The 20,009-nt window shown below is 51.8% G+C and overlaps 1 protein-coding gene across 1 annotated transcript in view; it reads left to right on the top strand.

Moving 5' to 3' along the window:
- Window positions 1-18,474, top strand: part of LOC114495561 (sterol 26-hydroxylase, mitochondrial) — a 34,240-nt gene extending 15,766 nt beyond the window's left edge. The window contains 11 exon segments of the mRNA XM_028510868.2: window positions 11,187-11,377; window positions 15,708-15,907; window positions 16,033-16,230; window positions 16,395-16,567; window positions 17,198-17,222; window positions 17,225-17,277; window positions 17,279-17,302; window positions 17,304-17,365; window positions 17,571-17,656; window positions 17,733-17,944; window positions 18,099-18,474. Coding sequence (XP_028366669.1) covers window positions 11,187-11,377; window positions 15,708-15,907; window positions 16,033-16,230; window positions 16,395-16,567; window positions 17,198-17,222; window positions 17,225-17,277; window positions 17,279-17,302; window positions 17,304-17,365; window positions 17,571-17,656; window positions 17,733-17,944; window positions 18,099-18,218 — 1,344 coding nt within the window. The 3' untranslated portion in view covers window positions 18,219-18,474.
- Window positions 18,475-20,009: the final 1,535 nt, after the last annotated feature.

Below are 20,009 nucleotides of genomic sequence, written 5' to 3'. Positions count from 1 at the left end.
CTCTCCCGCATCCCAGGCCCTTGTGAAACCGTTTCACAAGGTTTTCTTTCCCAGAAAGTGGAAACGCTACAAAGACTTTCAAGGACTTCTCTCTTCCCGTGCTAACATAGTGTTTCTTGTGATGTCGGAACACCTGGCAATACTATAGGACTGGGCTGAGTTAGCGGGTGAGACCTGTCTCCTCCCTCCTCCCTGCCTCGGTTTACTGTTTATTCTACCTAATTGGTAAAAGGCGTTTCCTGGCAACCAGGATGCTAGATGCTGGCCAGTAACAGGATTGCAGTCTCCGTCCTTCCTGTGCCGTCCCCGCCTCACCGGGATCGCCACGCCAATGTTAGGACCACTCCGTCCCCTCAGAAAGAAGCCTTGTGCCTGTTTGCTAGCGGTCAGCCCCTCCCCTCGCTGTGCAGGGACTGCGCTCCCCGTGCTGTCCCCCTGCCTCATGGCCCCTGGTACCACGAATCCACTTTCCGTCTCTACGGACTTGCCTATTACGAACATTCCATTGAAAGGGACACAGTCAATATGTGGCCAGTTGTGAAGGGCTTCTTTTGCTTAGCAGGTTGTTTTCAAGGTTCGTCTGTGTTGCAGCAAGTGTCACGTGCCACTACTTGGCTCCTTTTCAGGGCTGAATAATACTCCATTGGAGGGACATACCACAGTTTGCTCGTTCATTTTCCTGTTGGTGCACACTTGGGTTGTTTCTACTTTTTGGCTTAACTAGTACTTCTTGAGTTCTCAAGGTAACTGGCAAGGGTATTAATTAAAGTGGTGAGCGCTGATTTTATTCAGTGTCTGCTGACAACAGGCGAGCGGGATGAACGCCACTCCGATGGCACTGAGGGCGTTTGAAAGGGAGCACGAAGGAGTGGGGGAGGGGGACCCCCAGGGGCTGGAGTGGCATCAGGGAAGTGAAACATGTCAAAAGCAGGAAGGGAGGGTCGGTTCGTGTGAATCTCGCGTCGGGGTTCGCTGAACAGTGTTTATCTGACTGAGCGAGGCCCCTGTCATCCCACGAAGACTGGGAGACAGGGGCCTGCCTGCAGGTGCGGGCCGGAACGGACAGCAAGTTCTTCGGGCAGCCTTGACTGCCCTCAGGCAGGCACTGTCCAGGAGGCTTCGTCCAAGCGGTCAAGGTCACCCTGGGGATGGGACCCGGAGCTGTTAGAGACTCTGTTGATGTGTTCCAGTCTTTACAGGCCAAGGTTGAGGCCTCGTCTCGAGGAGAGGGCTGGGCGGAGCCCGGCCAGGATTCAGTTGAGGAGAGATTCTTCGTCACAACCCAAAGCCCATTGGGAGTGCAGGCCGCAGCCAGGCCCCCGTCGGGAGGGCCACTGGAGGTGACAGCGGTCACCTCACCCACCTCTGCTGGCCCCTGGGGGTCCCAGTCTGGACGATTGCCCTGTACTACCCAGGCTGAAGAATCTAGAACACCTCCGCCAGGACGAGGCTAGGGAATAGGAAGTTAATCCTGTTCCGTCATTGTTAGAAGCAGACGATCCTTTGTGAGGTAATTGGCTCTCCGGAAGTTTCTAAGTGTTTCTAGGCTCAGGTTCTCTGTGGCCAGAAGTCACTTGAGGGTGGGTGGTGGCAGTCTGGGCAGTTTGGGCCAGATGCCCTGCAGACAAGTGCTGAGAGAGAGGGAGGGACAGTTCCTCCCTTGGCCCCCAGCCAGTTGGGGTTGACCCCTGACACCCCACAAGCCAGAGGTGTTGCTCTGTCCACAGCCGTGTGACCCGTCCCTCCAGTGACTGTCTCACTCCATGTCCCAATCCTCCTCGTGTCTTACCCTCACATGAGCCCTGGTTTCCCCCGAGGTGCCTCTGTCCTTTCTTCCTTGTCCGCCTCACACCATCTTAGAATACCTCCCACCCCCTGGCCCGTGGGCCCATCAGGACTGTTTGAAGAGCTGTCATATCATATATGTGACTATTGCCATTGATGCCCACGACTTCCCAAGGGCCGGAAGCATAGCCAGTGGCAAAAGAAGTGCCAGGTTAGCTCTCTCCCTGACTCGTCCTGCCGCTTGTGAATTCCCATAGCCTGCTTCCCAAGGGGTTGACATGGGAAGAAAATAGTAGAGTGAGAAAAGTTAATCATGTGGCTTGGGTCTGACAGCCTCTGGGCCTCTTCCCACCTGCCCGGCTCATAATGAAAAATTCTGTTGAAATGGGCTGAATTGCCACATTTATAGTCCAGACTTTCTTAAGTGTGTGTTCCGCTGGGCACTGAGTCTCAGTCGTCCTGTTCCTTTTTTCAGTTTCTCCTGTAAGAGTCTGTTCTGTTTTTCAGTGGCACCTGCTTCCTGGAGATGGTCCAGGGCGGGGAAGGTCCAGCGAATGTCCCAGGGAGCTGCCCACTGCAGGGTACTTTTCACTACAAAGGTGGCACCCTCGTCTGACTGGATGCTCTTGGGGATCTGACTGTGCAGCACAGCTCATCTGTGGAAGGGTCTTTGGATAGCGTGCCCCCCCAGCCCCATGTGCTGCATGGGTGGCGATAGCAGTGCCGTACCTGGATGAGGTGTCTTCCGCAGTCAGTGCCAACAGTGCCCTTGAGAGGATGGTAGGGGACCTGTGTGGTCTGTTTGCCGGGCCAGGCCAGGCCTGGTACCCCTCGCTGTGTACCTCAGTTCCCTTTACCACCAGGCTCTGTAGCTGGAAGTCTGGGCACAGTTACCATGCTTCCTTGGCTTCATGAGCCAGAGCCCCTGGTTTTGGAGCCCAGTCTTGAATTGTAGAAGAGTTGCCATGATGGGAGATGGTGTGTTCTCATGGCCATGGTCCTCACACGGGCCGACTTGTCAATTCCATTGATGCTCATCCAAGGAGCCCTTTCCCGTGGGCATCCACCCGGGCCACAGACAGCGGGTGTGGGTCTCGTGTGATCTGCCGCCATAATGTTCATCCCCGAGGAGGCTAAGACTTGACCCTCCAGGCATTCTGCTGCCTGGCACCAGCCCATACCACCACAAGAACCAGTGGAAACATAGCCAGGTGGAACTTGGGAGGCCTTTTCCAGGGCAAGTACCACAGCTGACAGCTGTGCCTGCTGAGCGGCATTCTCTTTTCCATGCAGAGTGTTAAGCCATGGTGGGGGTGGGGGACGTTGCCCAGCCGCAGGCCGGTATACCCCGTGGCCTTCAATTTGGCTGAGTCACCCGTGAACCGGGTCTCCGGTGTCCCCAAGCTCTGTCAAGAGTCTCAGCGTAGCGAAGCTCCCAAGAACCACGAGGTGTTGGCACAGACCACACACCTTAATCAGCACATCAGGAGGGCATCTGACCACTCCATGCTCAGTGTACTTCTTTTCCTGGAACTATCACTTCCACATGTGGCTTGTTAGGTAATACCCGCTTCGTCGCTGTTCTTGTTTTCGCTCCATTTCGTAACAGGGACATCAGGGCATAGCAGCACTTCGTTTGGCAGTCTCCCAGGGTCTGCCAGCACTGTCACTCAGACGGGGACTTCCAGGTGGTGATGGCAGGCCAGCATCACATCCAAAGCCCCAGAGGACCATTACCTAAATGGCCACATATTTTTTTTTGCCACGGGCTCCAGTCTGCAGAATTGTCTTTTGCTGCTGCATGCTGCTCAAGAGTTCTGTTGAGTGCTGACTGGTCCACGTAGAAGACAGTGTGTACCATGGGGGGGATAGTTTTCTTAGGTGCATCTGTCTGGTTCTTGGATCAAGACAGTGATCTCCCTTCTGCCCCTTCCCTTTCCCTGAAGTCCTGCACTACCGTATGGATGCCACGCAGCTGAGCCGGGAGAGCTGGGTGGACTCCCAGCAGTCCCCTCGACCCACTGCCACTCTTTTAGATGGGGCATTTCCTCGTTGGGAATGTGCTTCACAGTCGAGAGAAGAATTACATGCACTGAATGAACGTGTCTACTCTCACAGCATACTCAGCGGTCTCTATTACAGGGCCTTGAGTGTTGAGGCTCATCTCCCGTGAACCTTTTGTATGTCAACTCGGTGAGGCTCTATGGGGCTCGGTCCGACACCAGCCTGTGGCTGTGAAGGGAAACTCTGAGTAAAGCAGTTTACCCTCCATCGTGTGGGCAGGCCTTGTCCAATCCGTTGAAGGCCTGAGCGTGAACAGACTAAAGTCCCCAGAAGGGGAAGGAATTCTGCCCCTGGATTGCCTTTCAACTCGAGCCTGCAACGTGGACTCCTGCTGGAATGTCTAGACATCTGGTCTACCCTGCAAATTTCAGACTTGCCAGCCCCACAATCGCATGAGCCAGTTCCTCAAAATAAATCAGTACACATCCATGTTCAGAAAGTTCCCACTGTGTGAGTCACCAGGTTGTGCAACTGTGAGCAAAGCCACATATAAAGAAACTGCTTTGACCAGGGGTTAATCGATCTAAACAAGAGTTTAGTTCCCATGGCCTTCCATCATTCTGGATGCCTGTAGTTAGTCCTACGTTCTGCCCCCGATTTGTATTCGTTTGCCAGGGCTGCCATAAAGCACCGCAAACTGAGCAGTTTAAACAACCGAAACTCATGGCATCACAACTCTGGAGGTCAGAGGCCCCAAGGCAGGGGCTGGCCGGGCTGCTTTCGTCTGAGGGCTGGGTGGGGATCCCCCTGCTGCCCCGCAAACACCTGTCTTCACTTCCATGTGGCCACCTCCCCGGATGCATGGGCACCTGCACCCACGTCTCCTCTCTTCAGGAGGGCCTCAGTCGCACTGAACTTGGGCCACCCCTAGTGACCTCACTTCTAACTTGCACGACCTCTGTGCAGGTTCTGTATTAAAATAAGGTCACATTCAGAGGTTCTGGGGGTTAGGACTGCCACATAGTAGTTTTGAGGGGACACAATTCAACCCATCACACCCCCCTAGCCTGAAGGGCATTTATCTCAGACTTTATCCAGGCTCCCATCTGGGAAACTGGTTGCCCAGAGCTAGCTTTTCAGAGTCTGTTTTGGGGGTGCAAGAGAAGGTCTGGCTGTCCCCAAAGGCCTGAGGGTGCCTGTTTAACAAACCACGCGCTCTAACCCCTCTAACCGTGAGCGACTATCTGATTACCTGGGAACTCACATTTTCCATTACAGGTCTAGGCTGGCTTGCAGCCGCCCCGAGGGAAGTTATGGTTTCTTCTCTTATCACCCACAGTGCTCATCAGATCAGATGGTGGTTTCCTTATGGGTGTAAAGTTGCACCACAACCAGCGCGGTCAGTCTTAGCTTATTCTTCCTCTGTGCTCCTGTCATCCATCAGATCATCTGTTCGTGGCCAGGGTGGCTAGGAACACGGGGTCAGTCGTTAGCTGACCAAGAGATTTCCGTTCCTTTCTCATCCAGCAGAACTGGCATGGCTTTCTGTTCTGCAAGCTGGTGCAACCAAACTTCTGGCATCTCGATAGGCGTTTGCCCAAACCTGTGTCTACTTTCTCCTCTCTTGCTCTTTGTAAGAAGGGACCTCAGTCTACCTCTTAGGGGCTACCCACCCCTGATGACCAGGGAGTATTTTACCCATGGTCATGGCGACCTATCCAAACAAAGCAGTTTCACTTTCTTGGTGACACAGAAGGGAGAGGAACAACCATGAAATGCTTTCAAAAATTTTATGGGACCTTCTCCTCTGTTGCTCTAAACACCAATACAACTAACTCCCCAGGGCTCTCGGGGACAACAAAGACCCGTGTCATCTTGTCCCGGGACACATCGGCAGCCAGGTCTACTGATGCCTGCCAGGATCCCGCTCTGTGCCTTGCCAGTCGGCCTGCAGGAGCTCCTGGTCTTTTTTTCCAAAAGGATATTGTGACTTACTGGCTCTGGAGAGGAAGGGGTTAAAAACCCCAGGGCGTTAATCTTGGGGGCGGAGTTTATATCAGGCACAGTATTTTGGCTGCTAAAAGACAGCAGTTTTTCTTTGTCTGCCAGAGGGATTCAGTGTCCTCAATCCACCAACATTGTTTCCAGAAACCACTTGGAATGTTGTTGGGGAGCTTTAGCTCGCTCATCCACAGCGCGTTATACAGTGAAAACTCAGAGGAATTTTCCTAGCACCTTGGGAATGCTCACAATGAAACATTTCCTTGCCTCACATTTCTGCAACAAGCCCGAGGGAGGGGGTGGGCTCACAGGCTCCTCACTCACCCGGCCACTTTCCCTTTTGTTCTGTCTTCCATGCAAGTCTCAACTATTAGTCCCTGCTTGCAGAAACACGGACTGAAAGGTTCAACACAGGCACTTCAGGAATTTTGCAGAGGCTGGAAGCTGAGGGAGTCTGGGGATGGAGGATGGGGCAGGTGGAGGGGGGCGTGTTCTCCCCCAGAGCACGGTTTTACACTACTGTCAATTTTCACTGGCCACTTACTGATGGTAATCCATAGGACTGCAAGAAGACCCCTACTCCTCTGCAATGCCAGTCTTTTTTTAAAAATAATTTTTATTTATTGATGAGAGAGAGTGAGAGAGATGTTGTTCCACTTACTTACGCATTCTTGGTTGATTCTTGTATGTGCTCTGTCCAGGGATCGAACCTGCAACCTAGACATATCGGGACAACGTTCTAACCAACCGAGCTACTCTGCCAGGGCTGCACTGCCAGCTTTATTTGACCTGTTCTGAACTGCACACCCCCTACTGTGAACATCCTACCCCTGCCACACCCTCCCCCACACACTCATACACTTAGCCAGACCTACTAGATCGCAGAAATCGATTTGTCTCCTACTTGGCCAGGTCCTCAAAGAGCACTGTAACCAGCCCCGTGTTGGGCACCAAACACATCCAGTTCACACAGTAGACAAGGTAAGGAAGGCCAAGGCCTGACGAATTCTTCTGGGAAAGATACAGTGGGCCACGTTTAGATTGAGAGTCTATTACTTGCATAGAGAGTGGAAAGAAGAATAAGCTCAAGGTCCCAGTTTCCCCAGATCATTGTCCCTCACACACCAAAGGATAATCCTGAAGCAAAATGGGCCAGATGACGGCAATGCAAGTTCTGGCGTACCCCATTGTTGATGAGTCCCCCTATTTTGTGAGGGGGGTAAGGCTGAAAATCCACACCCCATCAGAATCCACAGAGCAGGAGCAACTGCCTCAGACAGCCTCCTAGGGGGCACGGAGGCCGGAGCACGGTGGCCTCAGGGCAGCCCCTTGCAGGCATCCGGTTCCTGGAGGACCGAAGGGCCCTCAGCCCGAAGGCTCACCGGAGGCTGGGTTCAAGCCCACGTTCGAGGCGGGGAGCGTGCCTTGGCAGAGCTGTCACCCAACAGAGTGACAAAGGCTGTCAGTGTTGGGGCTGGAGCTGGAACAAAATCTGCTGCCAAGTACTCCCTGACTCCTCGGCCCCCGCTGCCAGCTGCGGGTGACCGGGCCGAGACAAAGCACATGACAGCGAGACGGGCACTCCTTTCCCATAAAAATTACCCATGTTTAAAAAAATCCCGTAAGTATGAGTTACGTGCTAATTATTTGTCATTACTTGCCACATTTAAGAGAGGGCGTCATTTTGACTTAGCTGAAATTATTTGTAGGAATCGAGAGGGCAGAAAGGATAGAGATGCAAAAAGAAGAAAACCCAAATCGCCCCTAACCCTAACACCCGGGACGTGTCCGAGTGCCTTGCGCCTTGCGTAGGTGGGTGCTTCATAGGCATTCGGGAGATGAATCCGTAAAAACCCTCTCAACCCCGGGGGTAAGGGAGCCTTCCCTCTGCTTGCTCATCCTTGGTGCATGGGCTTCCACACTTGCCCCCCGTGTGTCATCTGCATGTACGTGGTTTTAAAAACAAAAGCATACCATATAGTCTCTTTTGCTACTTGCCATTTACTAAAAAAATAAATATGAATCGCTTTCTGTATCAGTGAACACCTCTCTAGCAGTTTTAAATGAATGAATTCCACAGTCCCTCTTTGGCATGTCGCCGGGCAGAGGCCAGCCCTGCCACTCGTGCTGGGGAAGATTCCTCAGGTGACTTTGCTCTGCGACGCAGTGCTTAGCCCGGGGCCTCTCGGAGGAGCTCGGGGCTTTCTAAGCGGCTCAGGTTGCCGCCTGAGGGTTGGCGCGTGGACACAGCACACATCTCTCAGCAAGGGTGCTGGTGTCCTTCTAAAATAGGTTCTTACATAAATAGATCCTCATTAGGTTCCGCTGAGTGCACTTACCGAGAAGAGGAATGCAAAGGAAGAGGGGAGAAAGCAAGGGGGGAAATGGCCCAGAAAACTCCAGACTGATGGCTGGGAAGTGGTGCCAGAGCCTCTGGGTTCCAGGGAAGAAGCTGGGGTGAACGGTCGTTGGGTTGGTCTTTTACAGCTCGACCTCCCCCCCTCCCCCCCCGCCCCGGGTCCAAGATCACAGTAGACATGCTGACACACAAATCACGGTCTAGAGAAGAAGGGAAACTGCCTATCAACTGTGCCCCAGAGGTAGCCACTGTGCGCGTGTCCGTAAAAACACGACGTGTAATTTTACACGAACGTTAACAGAAGGAAAAGAAACTAAACTTCAGAGAAACATTTCTTCAAAGTTAGGTATTATTTCTTTCAAAGAGTCCTCTAAAATGAAATCATGGAGACACATAGGAAGAGGCTGGAGGTATTTGTGAGGGTCTCACCCTGGGGTGATTGTACCCCTCAGAGGACACCTTTTGGTTGTCACGCCCTGAGGCAGGCTGGTGGGTAAAGACATCCTTCCATGCACAGGACAGGCCCCATGATACAGAATTATCCAGTCCTAAATGTCAACTGCGCCGTGAGAAACGTTGGGTTGTTGCGTAGTTGTGGTGTTTTAAATAGCACATCATTTCAAAGGGCCTACATTTGCTTCTAGTTAGTAAGTCTCGGTTTCCTTAGGGGTCGCAGGGCAAGTGGCTGAGAGCATGGCCTTTGATCAGGTGGTCTGACTTTGAATTCTGCCTCGCCAGTGGAGTGACCTTGAACAACCAGTTTGGGCCTTAGTTTTCTCGGCTTTGAAATTGTGGTAATGGCAAACCTATGTCATACAGCTGTGGTGAGGACTGAATGAGCTTGGGACAGTGTCTGGTTTATGCTAAGCTCCATGGAAATATTTGCTATTGTTATTACTACTAATAATACTAAATTATTAATACCTTAAATAAACCAAACAGAAAATGCAAATTAAGTGTACTTTCAGGGTAATTCTCCTATGAAATTTAGGAGACAAAAATAGATTGATAGGAAAAGTATTTTTTAATGGAAACTTTAAGAAAAATACATGAACCTTGGCTAGTATGGCTCAGTGGATTGAGTGCCGGCCTACGAACCAAAGAGTCACAGGTTCGATTCCCAGTCAGGGCACATGCCTGGGTTGTGGGCCAGGTCCCCAGTAGGGGGCGTGTGAGAGGCAACCACACATTGATATTTCTCTCCTTGTCTTTCTCCCTCCCTCCCCCTCTCTAAAATAAATAAATAAAATTTAAAAAAGAAAAAAAAATGAAATGAGTGTCTGGGGCCCACTTCTCAATCTAAGGGGTGTATATATGAATTCAGTGATCCAGCAAGGCTTTCCTGGTTTCTTGAGTCACCTGGTCAATGGTGAGTAACATCGTTTCAGAACACACTTTCTTTCCCCAGCTTTAGATTCAACCAACGTGAATGCACTGTCACAGTTCACAATTCAGAGCAACAGAATAAGACCTGAGCTGCGAAGCCCTACCCCCACCGCTGTCCCCTCCAGCCTCCCTCAGTGATCTCGTCACTTAGTCTCTGCTGCGTTTCCCGTGTTTCTCTGCGAAAGCAAACGTAGATGCTGTGTGTTCTTACGTAGCCCCTCTTTCTCAGGCAACAGTATCCTACTTTTCCATCTGACGATCTGCCTTGGCCATCTGTCTTTCCGTATCAGGACACAGGGAGCTGCTCTGTTCTCTCGTAAGGTGACAAAGTATTCAGTTATGTAGATGTCCTGTACTTTGCTTACAAAGTAAGTTTGTAAGTTTTACAGATATTAACACACTGTCCTCCATGTGCGTTGTGTCATTTTAGACTCCCACTGGTACCGTGTAACGGGCCTGTTTCTCTCCAGGAGTCACTCTAGTTCACAGGCAATCCACTGGTTAAAGCCATATGACACCGGCAGGCATCCTGGGAGGTGGAAGCGGAAACACGCCCACGTGGAGGTTGGGGCGTGTTAAAGCTGCCCTCCCAGGAACTGGCAGAGTGAACGTTAGCTCAGGGCAGATTCCGGGCAATTGGATACTATATTGAGGGCAATCATGTTGCCTTGGTCCCAGGACAATTCAGCTTAATGCCAATAGTCAGAGCTTCTCTAGACGATGAGTTGGGTGAAGTTTCCCTCTGTAATTTGAGTGACAGATCTCTATAATTTTGATGTCTTTTTTGCAGAAGCCCTTTGGCCTAATTACTACGCTGGAGCAGATTCAGTTCTCTTAAAATCTCTTTAGTAACATTGTGAAAGATGAAGTCCTGGAAGCCACTATGTTTCATTTTCTTTCAGTTTGTGTCAATTAGTAAATTGAGTCTCACTATTTGTGGATTTTTTTGAAACATTACCTCTGCCAAACCAAAATATATTTATTTCCTCCCTCATTTTTCAGCAGGTATAAAGCACCGTAGAAATATCCATTTCATAGATTCTGTGGGCATTGTCAAGTGCTTTGGAAATTCTAAGATAAACTACTTGAGAATTACATTACTTAAAACAGCTAATCATTTTTTTTAATTTAAAAAATTCACATCACATAGTTTACTTCACAGTTGGATTCTTCCTCATCCAGCTTCTTGTTCTTCCTGGGGTTTCTAAGTGTTACGTGAAGTATTTATCCTCAGCGCCCTGAGAGCAAGCTACGGGAGATTCACGTGCTTCTGCAGAGGAGCCGTGGCCACCCTACCACCCCTCGCCAGAGGGCTCAGTTTCTGTAGGACGTGCACCCTCAAATGTCTATACCTCCACACACCCCCGTTTGCCACATAGCCCATTTTTTTCAACATCTCATTCCTCCAAGGACCTCAGTTCCCGCAGGTCCACCAGACACGCATTCCCTGAGTACTCTGACTTCTGTGTGCCCGTGTTTTCTTCGGTGTTCTCTGTGGAACCACAGGCCGCCCCAGTGCCTGCCCGCCACACAGTGTGATTTCGTCCAACCCTCCTGCTTCGGCGTGGCCATCAGGCCCTGCCCGATCTTCTCACGATGGAGTGCCTGCCTGGTTGGGTCATGGTTACTCAGCTTCGGTTGAACCCCGCAGATGCTGTACAAGGCCAAGTACGGTCCGATGTGGATGACCCGTGCAGGATCTCAGAGCCACGTGAACCTGGCCAGCGCCCCGCTCCTGGAGCAAGTGATGCGGCAAGAGGGCAAGTACCCGCTACGGAACGACATGGATCTGTGGAAGGAGCACCGGGACCTGCAGGGCCTGGCGTATGGGCCCTTCACCACGTGAGCTGGGGCCTGAAGGGACTGGAATGGGGCCCCCGCGGGCCAGGCCCAAGGACAGTGGCACCGGGCAACCAATAGATGAAGGGCAGGGCAGGGTCTCCCCAACACTCTGTCAGGAAAGCAGTAGTTGGGATGGACTGAAGCCTGGGGACCATTCCTTGACTCTCCCACTAGTATATTGTAGGACTTTGGACACATAAATAACTTCCCCTTCCTTGGCCCTGCGTTTCTCACCTGTAACATGGGAGTGTGGACTAACCTACCTTCGAGGTAACTAGGACCTTTCCAGCTCCATTATTCTGCCTTACGGTTGAAAATATACCAACTCAGATCATAATGGGACATATCTGTTTATAGTCGAAAAAATGTTAAAACCATATGAGCTGGGAGGGCTCAGTTTAGTTTTTAAAGATTATGTATTTATTTATTTATTTATTTCTAGGGAGAGGGATAGGCAGAAAGAGAGGGAGAGAAACATCAGTGTGTGGTTGCCACTCCTGCAGCCCCTACTGGGGACCTGGCCCACAATCTAGGCATGTGCCTTGACTGGGAATCGAACCAGTGACCCTTTGGTTTGCAGGCTGGCACTCAATCCACTGAACCATACCAGTCAGGGCTAATTTTTTAAATATTTCCCAAATTATGTATTGTATGCTTGTTGTGTTGGGAACCGCCCTGACTGATACCAGAAGCTGAAACCCCCGCCTAGGCTAAGGCTGAGGGAACGCCCTTGGACCGAAAGCCAGCAAGGAGACAAAAGCTTATCTCCCTGGCAGGAATGCTGCTTCTGCTGCTTCATTCATAACTGAACCCCCAAAAGCTTGGTCAGTTAGCCAAAGACAGGTAAGATTCCCCACGGGGGGAACGACCTAAGACAGGCATGATCACGTAGGAGGCCCCCCAAAAGAAGGACTTGGGGGGCTGCTGCAAAAGGGGGTGATGGACCCTCGCTCCTCGGCTTTGACATAGCCTGAGTTCTCATCATCTGGGAGAAAATCTCCTTATCTCTTGGTTGCCTTAGTTCCCTTGCTCCACCTAAGCCTGAAACAATGACAGGGTGGTGCAGCTCTGTGCTGAAAAGAATGGATTCCCCGGGTGATCAGGCCTAAGAAAGAACATGTAAATTATTGTGAAGCCGGCTTTGTTTAGAATGCTCTCAGTTGAATGAGAAGGGTCCTAGGAGGAAGTCTTACAGCTCTTTGACCCCGACTCAAAATAGACCCTCAGATTTCCTTGTTTTCTATGGTCCCTTACTTCCCCCTAATGAGTACTGTACTTTACCTGAATTATTATGCAAAATGAGCCCAATAAAAGCAGGTATGGACGGTAAATCGGCACACTCCCCACTAGAGGGGGTGGCCATTTCGTCCCTACTTCCCCGCAGAAACTAGTCTGTCTCTGTGCATGTTTTTTCTCGAGTATCGTCGAGCCATCCGCAGCGTTCCGTGATCACTGCTGGCCGGTGACCCACGCATCATTGTTGGATGCGTTTCACGGATGCTGTCCATACACGAGAGACAGATGTAGGTTCAGTCTTGAAGCTATGCCTAGAAAAGTTGACATAATTTTGTCAGCGACAGATTGGAGGATGGGCTGAGTATGTTATATACCCATATGTCTACTGCAGTAAATAATTGAGAATCACTGGTGATAAACCATTCCCAACGCCACAGGTTGTATTTGGGTATTTTACAGGCTTTTTTTGTTGTTGTTATTGTTGTTGCTATAATATGTTAACAGAGCTCCAAAAACAACGAGTAGCTTTTTATTTTCCCTAGCTGCTCAGTGTCCCTGTTTCAGCCATTTCTTGAGGGAGTAAGGTTGGTGCTGGTGGCAGGAATAGCAGCAGCAACAATGGTAGTGAGTGACTGTGTGTTTATGACATGCCAGGCATCGGGCTAGTCTCTTTCCATTTATTATTTCATTTTATCCTCACGTCATGCCCATGAAGGAGACTTTTAATCCCATTTCACAGATGAAGAAACTGGTCCTAGATGGCTTTTTGCCTCACTGGCAGAGGTGACAACAATTAGCAAGTGGTGGAAATAGACTCTGATTCCGGAGCTCAGGACTCACTGCCTCGGTGTTTTGGGAAAGAAAACGGGCTGGTCGGAGGGTTCGTCTCCTCTGTCTTTGATGCCGATACACGCATTTTCCATTGCACGGTTTTCTTTCTTCTTCCCAGTTCTCACAGGTGACAGCCTCGGAACTTAACAATTCTGGGCCCCTTATGCACAGTCCCTGGGAAGAGAACAGAGACTGGGACATACCTTGAAGAGCTCTTGAAGGACAAGAGCTCTTAACTTGCCCTAACTGGCGTGGCTCAGTTGGTTGGGCATCATTCTGTAAAGCAAAAGATCACTGTTCAATTCCTGGTCAGGGCACATGCCTGGGTTGTGGGTTTGGTCCCCTGATGGGGCACATATTAGAAGCAAATAAATAAAATCTTAAAAAAACAAAACAAGACTCTTTAGCTTGATGTCTGACCCTGAGGGTGAGATCTGGGTCTCAGACTCCCCGCGTCAGGCCACCTGTGGACTTCAAGGCTCAGGTTAGAGCCAGAGCTGAACATTACGCCCCTTTGTCCGTCGGTTTGTGCCTTTATGCTCTAACGCCAGTTTCCTATGCATGTGGTGCCGTCCGTGTGTATGCAAAGGCCACTTTGCTAACCTATGATAATAAGGGTGTCTTTGTTTTAATATACATAAATATTTATATTTACATCTTATTTTATGAAACATGTTTCCCCAAGAAATATTTCATCAGCCACAGAAATGCTCTCATTTAATCCCTGCAAATCTGATCCCTGCTGTTGGAGAGTTTCACTCCTGGAGAAGCACCCGCCCGCCTGCAGCTTCAGTGAATGAGTCCACTCTGGCTTCCGTGTCTTTCTCGGCGGCACTTTTAGTTTATGTTTTTTCAGGTTTTTTTTTTACTATACTATGTTAATAGAGTATAATAAAGAAAATTGGGGTCAAGGTTCCTTTAAAATCAATATTCCTAAAAAAACCCTTATAAATGTCCTCCATTTCTTTTTTTTTTAAGATTTTATTTATTTATTTTTAGAGAGGGAAGGGGGAGGGAGAAAAGAGAGAGAGAGGAGAAACATCAATATTCGGTTTGCTGGGGGCCGGGGCCTGCAACCCAGGCATGTGCCCTGACTGGGAATCGAACCTGCGCTGCTTTGGTTTGCAGGCCGTGGTCAATCCACTGAGCTACACCAGCCAGGGCTTAAAATCAATATTTTTAAGAATTAAAAATCTGATTTTTGACTTAAGACTTTGAATGTTTTTCCTGTTTAAAATACCTTATTGATTTTGAAAATTTAAAGTACACTTATTGTAAAAATTTCAATAATAAAATACTGTCTTTCTACCTCTAACTCCCATCAACACCCTCCTAAGGAGTCCCGTCAGTCGGGCGTGTATTCTTCCTCCTTTCTGTAGAAACATGCAGATACACACCTAGATGTGTGGGGCTTCCTCCCCTCCTCTTAAACTGGAACTACATTGCACAATACTTACTATTCTGGAACTAGCTTATAAAAACAGACTCATCCCAGCTTTCTAAGGAAAGGTAACGGGTGTGGGGTATCTGAGGGTGGGGGCAGCTTCTACATTAAGCGCTCCCACCGGAAGCATGCACCCCACAGTGTGAGCATCCCTGACTGACCAGAGTGGGGGACCAAAGCACCCGCTGGATGGCCGTGGCAAGACGGTTGAGCACTGGCCTAGTGGGGCTCCCTGTCCCCTTGGCTTGTTGGGCAGAGAGAGCATGAAGATTCAGAATAGGGGCACCCCAGGAACCCTAATTGTCCTCCTTCTTTATTCTCGTTCCTCTACCACAGAGGGACTGAGCCCACTGCAGCGCCTCCTCCTTCACACACAGAAGGCTCTGGAGCTGTGTCATTCTAAGATAATCCCAGTCAGCAATCAGTAGGCACTCACCATGTGCCGGGCCACTGATCTAAGCACTGGACAGCCTACTGTGAGAGGCATCTTTGATTCTCATTTTAACAAGAAGAGACACGGAGACACAGAGGATTCAGTGCAGCCTGCCCACGGCCGGTCACTCAGCCACTCATCATGCTGTGATCTGCCCCTCGGCAGCCTGGGTCTAGGTGCCCACCTGAACCACTGCCACTCTGCTGCAGTGAGATTTTAAAATTCTGTGATTTGAAGATTCTAGCCTTGGAAAGTTTTGATGGTGCTATCATTTTCAATCTCAAAATGAGATTTTCCTAGATTCCTTAGGGTGCTTGAGGGCGGATGCCCTCCCATCGGAGCCCCATCGGATACTTACATTTGTGCCGCCCCTCTGTCCCCCGCAGGCAAGGACATCACTGGTACCAGCTGCGCCAGGCGCTGAACCAGCGGATGCTGAAGCCAGCTGAGGCTGCACTCTACACAGATGCTCTGAATGAGGTGATTGACAGCTTCCTGGTCCGACTGAAAGAGCTGCGGGCAGAGAGCGCCTCTGGGGATCTGGTGGCCGACACGGCTCACCAGTTCTACTACTTCGCCTTGGAAGGTACCTTTGTCGGGGGAGGGGCTGGGTGGGCATGGTCAAGGGCAGGGTGGCTTACCCTCCTCACAGCCCCCTGGGTCCCGTGTGCCATGGCCCTGCCTCCCGTGTTGGCCTCTGTGCACTGCCAGCTATTTGCTACATCCTGTTTGAGAAACGTATTGGCTGCCTGGAGCGCTCCATCCCCCAGGACACCGCGACCTTCGTCAGATCTGTCGGGCTCATGTTCCAGAACTCCCTCTATGCCACCTTCCTCCCCAAGTGGACCCGTCCCTTGCTGCCCTTCTGGAAGAGATACCTGGATGGCTGGGACGTCATCTTCTCTTTTGGTGAGGGGCCCGGGAGATGCAGCTGGGGGGTGGGTCCCAGGGACTGTGCGTTGGCAGTCTGCCACAACCACCTCCCTCATGCTAGCAGCTGTTGGAGTGGCTCCCGGTCCTTGGAGAGCATGACTTTTGACCTTGTCCTCCCCTGTTGTCCCCTGTCCCTGTAGGGAAGAAGCTCATTGATCAGAAACTCAATGAGATAGAGGCCCAACTGCAGACAAAAGGGCCAGATGGGGTCCAGATATCTGGCTATCTGCACTTCCTGCTGAGCAGTGGACAGCTCAGTCCTCACGACGCCATGGGCAGCCTCCCTGAGCTGCTCATGGCTGGAGTAGACACGGTGCGTGAGGGGGGCCAGCGAGGCGATCAGGGGCTCCCATCCTGATTCCAGTTCCCCATTATCCCCCACCTGAACCTGACCTTCGTCCCTCCAGGTACCTGCTTCTATTTCTGTGACATGGATGTAAGCTAGAAGGAAATTGGAGGTGGGGAGGTTCATTCCGCCCGCAGAGGCGGGCAGGGAATTGTCCTCCTTGTAGGAGGGATTACATCACCTTCTGGAGCCTTGCCGAAGCCGGGAAGCTCCATCTCACACCTAATCGAACTCTCTCGCTCTATCGCACTCTAATTAAAGTGGAGAGTTAGAGAGCCTGTCCATCTGCAGCCTCTTTGTAGGACCTCTTTTCATGTTGGGGTTTTTGTGTTTTTGTTTTGTTTTTTTTTATGGGGGTTTCTCTGTGTTTAGAGTCTCCTCTGTTGTTCGAGTGCCGTTCTCCGTCATTGGTCCTCGTCCCACGGTGGAGTTACGTTAGCTCAGAGGGCCCCCCAGACCCCCGTCTTACTCTGTCATACTCATGGCAAAGTAGTTCTCCTCCACATGTTTGCATGCACCCACTCGCACCCTCCCACCGCCTAACTGGCTTCTTTCCCGCAATCCCTTCTCACTTCCTCTCCCCGCTCTGCTCCCCAGACGTCCAACACGCTGACGTGGGCCCTGTACACCTTTCGAGGAGCCCAGAGATCCAGGCGGCCTTGCATGAGGAAGTGGTGGGGCGTGGTGCCAGCAGGGCAGGTGCCCCCAGCACAAGGACTTTGCCCACATGCCCCTACTCAAAGCCGTGCTTAAGGAGACCCTGCGGTAAGCTGCTGCTCCCGGAACACAGGGTCTGTGCGTGGGGGGTGACGCGGGGAGTGGGCAGTGGGGTGTGGTGGGCTGAGGGTTCGTTGGCCAGAGGCGAGATGGCAGGGGGGGCCTGGGGAACCGAAGAGGTAGGGGTGCAAGGGGCGGGCACTCTGCCCCTCCTTGGATCCAGAGGCAGGCCTGCCTCTCCTTTCCCCTGCAGCCTCTACCCTGTGGTCCCCATAAACTCCCGGGTAATCACGGAAAAAGAGATCGAAGTTGGTGGCTTCCTCTTCCCCAAGAACGTGAGTGGGGCTGGACAGCTGGGGTTTCCCCGGGTGCCCCACGGCCCTAAGCTGACGTGCTGCCCGTTCTTCCTCTGAAGACCAGTTCGTGTTCTGCCATTACGTGGTGTCCCGGGACCCTGGCATCTTCCCTGAGCCGGATAGCTTCCACCCCCATCGCTGGCTGAAGAAGAGTCAGCCTGACACCCTTGGGGTCCAGCACCCATTTGGCTCTGTGCCCTTCGGCTACGGGGTCCGGGCTTGCCTGGGCCGCAGGGTCGCGGAGCTGGAGATGCAGCTGCTGCTGGCAAGGGTGAGTGAGGAGAGGTGGGAGGTGCGTGGGCCAGGGAGGGGTGAAGGAGACCTCGGGGAGGGAAGGAAGGGAGTTGGGGGGGGGGGGCATGCAGGGGAGGGCAGTGGATGCAGACCACAGACGTTAACTGCCCCGTGTGCATTGTACCTCCCAGCTGATGCAGCAGTACGAGGTGGTCCTGGCTCCTGAGACAGGGGAGGTGAAGAGTGTGGCCCGGATCGTCCTGGTTCCTAATAAGAAGGTGGGCCTGCGTTTCCTGGAGAGGCACAGCTGAGTGGGGCCCCTGCCGTCCCGGGGCTCACCCTAGAGGCCCTGGTGCGGTGATTTCTGGCCACGGCTGTGTCTGGGATGAGGGGGAAGGGGGCTGCCAGGCACCAAAGGTTGGAGACACTCAGTGCGCTTCCCGCAGAACTGTGCGCTTTTGCTACTTTTATCATTGTGCGCATCTCCCTTCTAGATAAAAGGCCACACCCTTGTCACATCGCTGTCCTTGGGAAAGCAGAATAAAGGGAGTTTTGTGGGTCATTGGAGACCTTGGTCGTTCTTTTGATGAGCGAACCTCTGAACCCCTTTCTGTGTTTGGGGAATGCCCTCTCCCCACTTAGGAATCTTGGTGGGAGGCGGAGCTGCCTCCCTCTCTGGAGAAGGAGAGCCCCGTGTGCTCTCCCAGGCCTCCCACAAAGGCCTGGGCCTCGCCTGGCACTGGCCGAGGCCCGGCCCGAGCAGGAGCAGTGGAGGTGCTCCAGACTCTGTGAACAGCACCCTCTATTGAACAGAACGTGCTTGGATGCAAGCAGTGAAGTGCTACACAAAATTGTTGTAGGAACTCCAGGCCAGGCCTACAGGAGTGTGGCTTCTAGGACATCACCAGGGCACTGAGCAGCCCGGGGAGCAACACGCGGCCCACGCTCAGGAGACTGAGAGCTGGGAAGCTCTCACTACAGCTGTTCCCCCAGAGCTGCTCCGTGTCTCCCAGGTCTATGCTGGCCAGAAGGAAGAAAGGAGGGAAGGAGGGAAGGAAGGAAGGAAGGAAGGAAGGAAGGAAGGAGGAAGGAAGGAAGGAAGGAAGGAAGGAAGGAAAGAAAAGGGAGGGGAGGGAGGGAGAGAAAAAGAAGGGAAGGAGGGGAAGAAGGGAGGGAGAGGGAGAGAGAGAGGGGAGAGGGAGAGAGAAAGAAAGGGGGGAGGGAGGGAGGAAGGAAGGGGGGGGGGGGGAGAGAAGGAAAGGAAAAGAAAGAAAAGGGGGGAAGGGAAGAGGAGGGAGGAAGAAGGAAGGAAGGAAGAAAAGAAAGGAAAGGAAAGGAAAGGAAGAGAGAGAGGAGGAAGGGAGGGAGGGAGGGAGGGAGAGAGGGAGGGAAGATTCCTTCCCCACTCCTGCCCCTGAATACCTCTGAGGCCAGTGGTCACTGGCCCTGGACCTCTGTTAATGCCTCCAGAGAGATCAGGAGTAGCAGGTGTGTGGCCTCTGTCTCACTGCCACCTTCCAAAATCTCTCTCATGTACATTTGAGAGGTGGAACCTGACTCCCACCTGGAACTTGAGCTGCAGGAAGTCTGAGGATTCCAGTTTTTAGTTTCCAAACCTCTTCGGCACAGAAAGCCAGCCAGAATGAAAGCGGGTTTGCACTGAGACCAATGTACCGAATCAGACAGAAACCTGAGAACTCAGTGAGTCCCAGCTTCACAGAGGCCCAGTCTGGGTTGCAGATTTCTGCTGAGTCATAGAAATAAAAGTTAGGTTTCTTAGGTCTGTGGGATTCGAGTGTGCACCCATTAGAAAAGCACGCGGTTGTCCTAACTAAAATCCTTCAGTGGTCTCCCTCAGTGTCGCTCAAGTTCAAAATCCTTCCTGTGGCTTGGAAGACTCCTGTCCTGCCCGGCACACTGGCCTCCATGCTCCCCTGTCAGCCTCAGTTCTTCCCACGGCTGAGCCCAAATTCCTTGTATTTCCCCCAGCACGGTGTGCTCTTTCTGGCCTCAATACTTTGTATTTCACGTCCCCTCTCCTTGGAACGCCCTCTTCACCAACTGTCACTGTCATCGCAGAGAGCCTGCTTTTCCTTAGAACT

This window comes from Phyllostomus discolor, chromosome 4 (genome assembly GCF_004126475.2).
Source record: "Phyllostomus discolor isolate MPI-MPIP mPhyDis1 chromosome 4, mPhyDis1.pri.v3, whole genome shotgun sequence".
NCBI classification, from domain to species: domain Eukaryota; kingdom Metazoa; phylum Chordata; class Mammalia; order Chiroptera; family Phyllostomidae; genus Phyllostomus; species Phyllostomus discolor.
The sequence above is the reverse complement of the archived record's forward strand: the minus strand, read 5'-3'. Positions and strand labels throughout refer to the sequence as shown.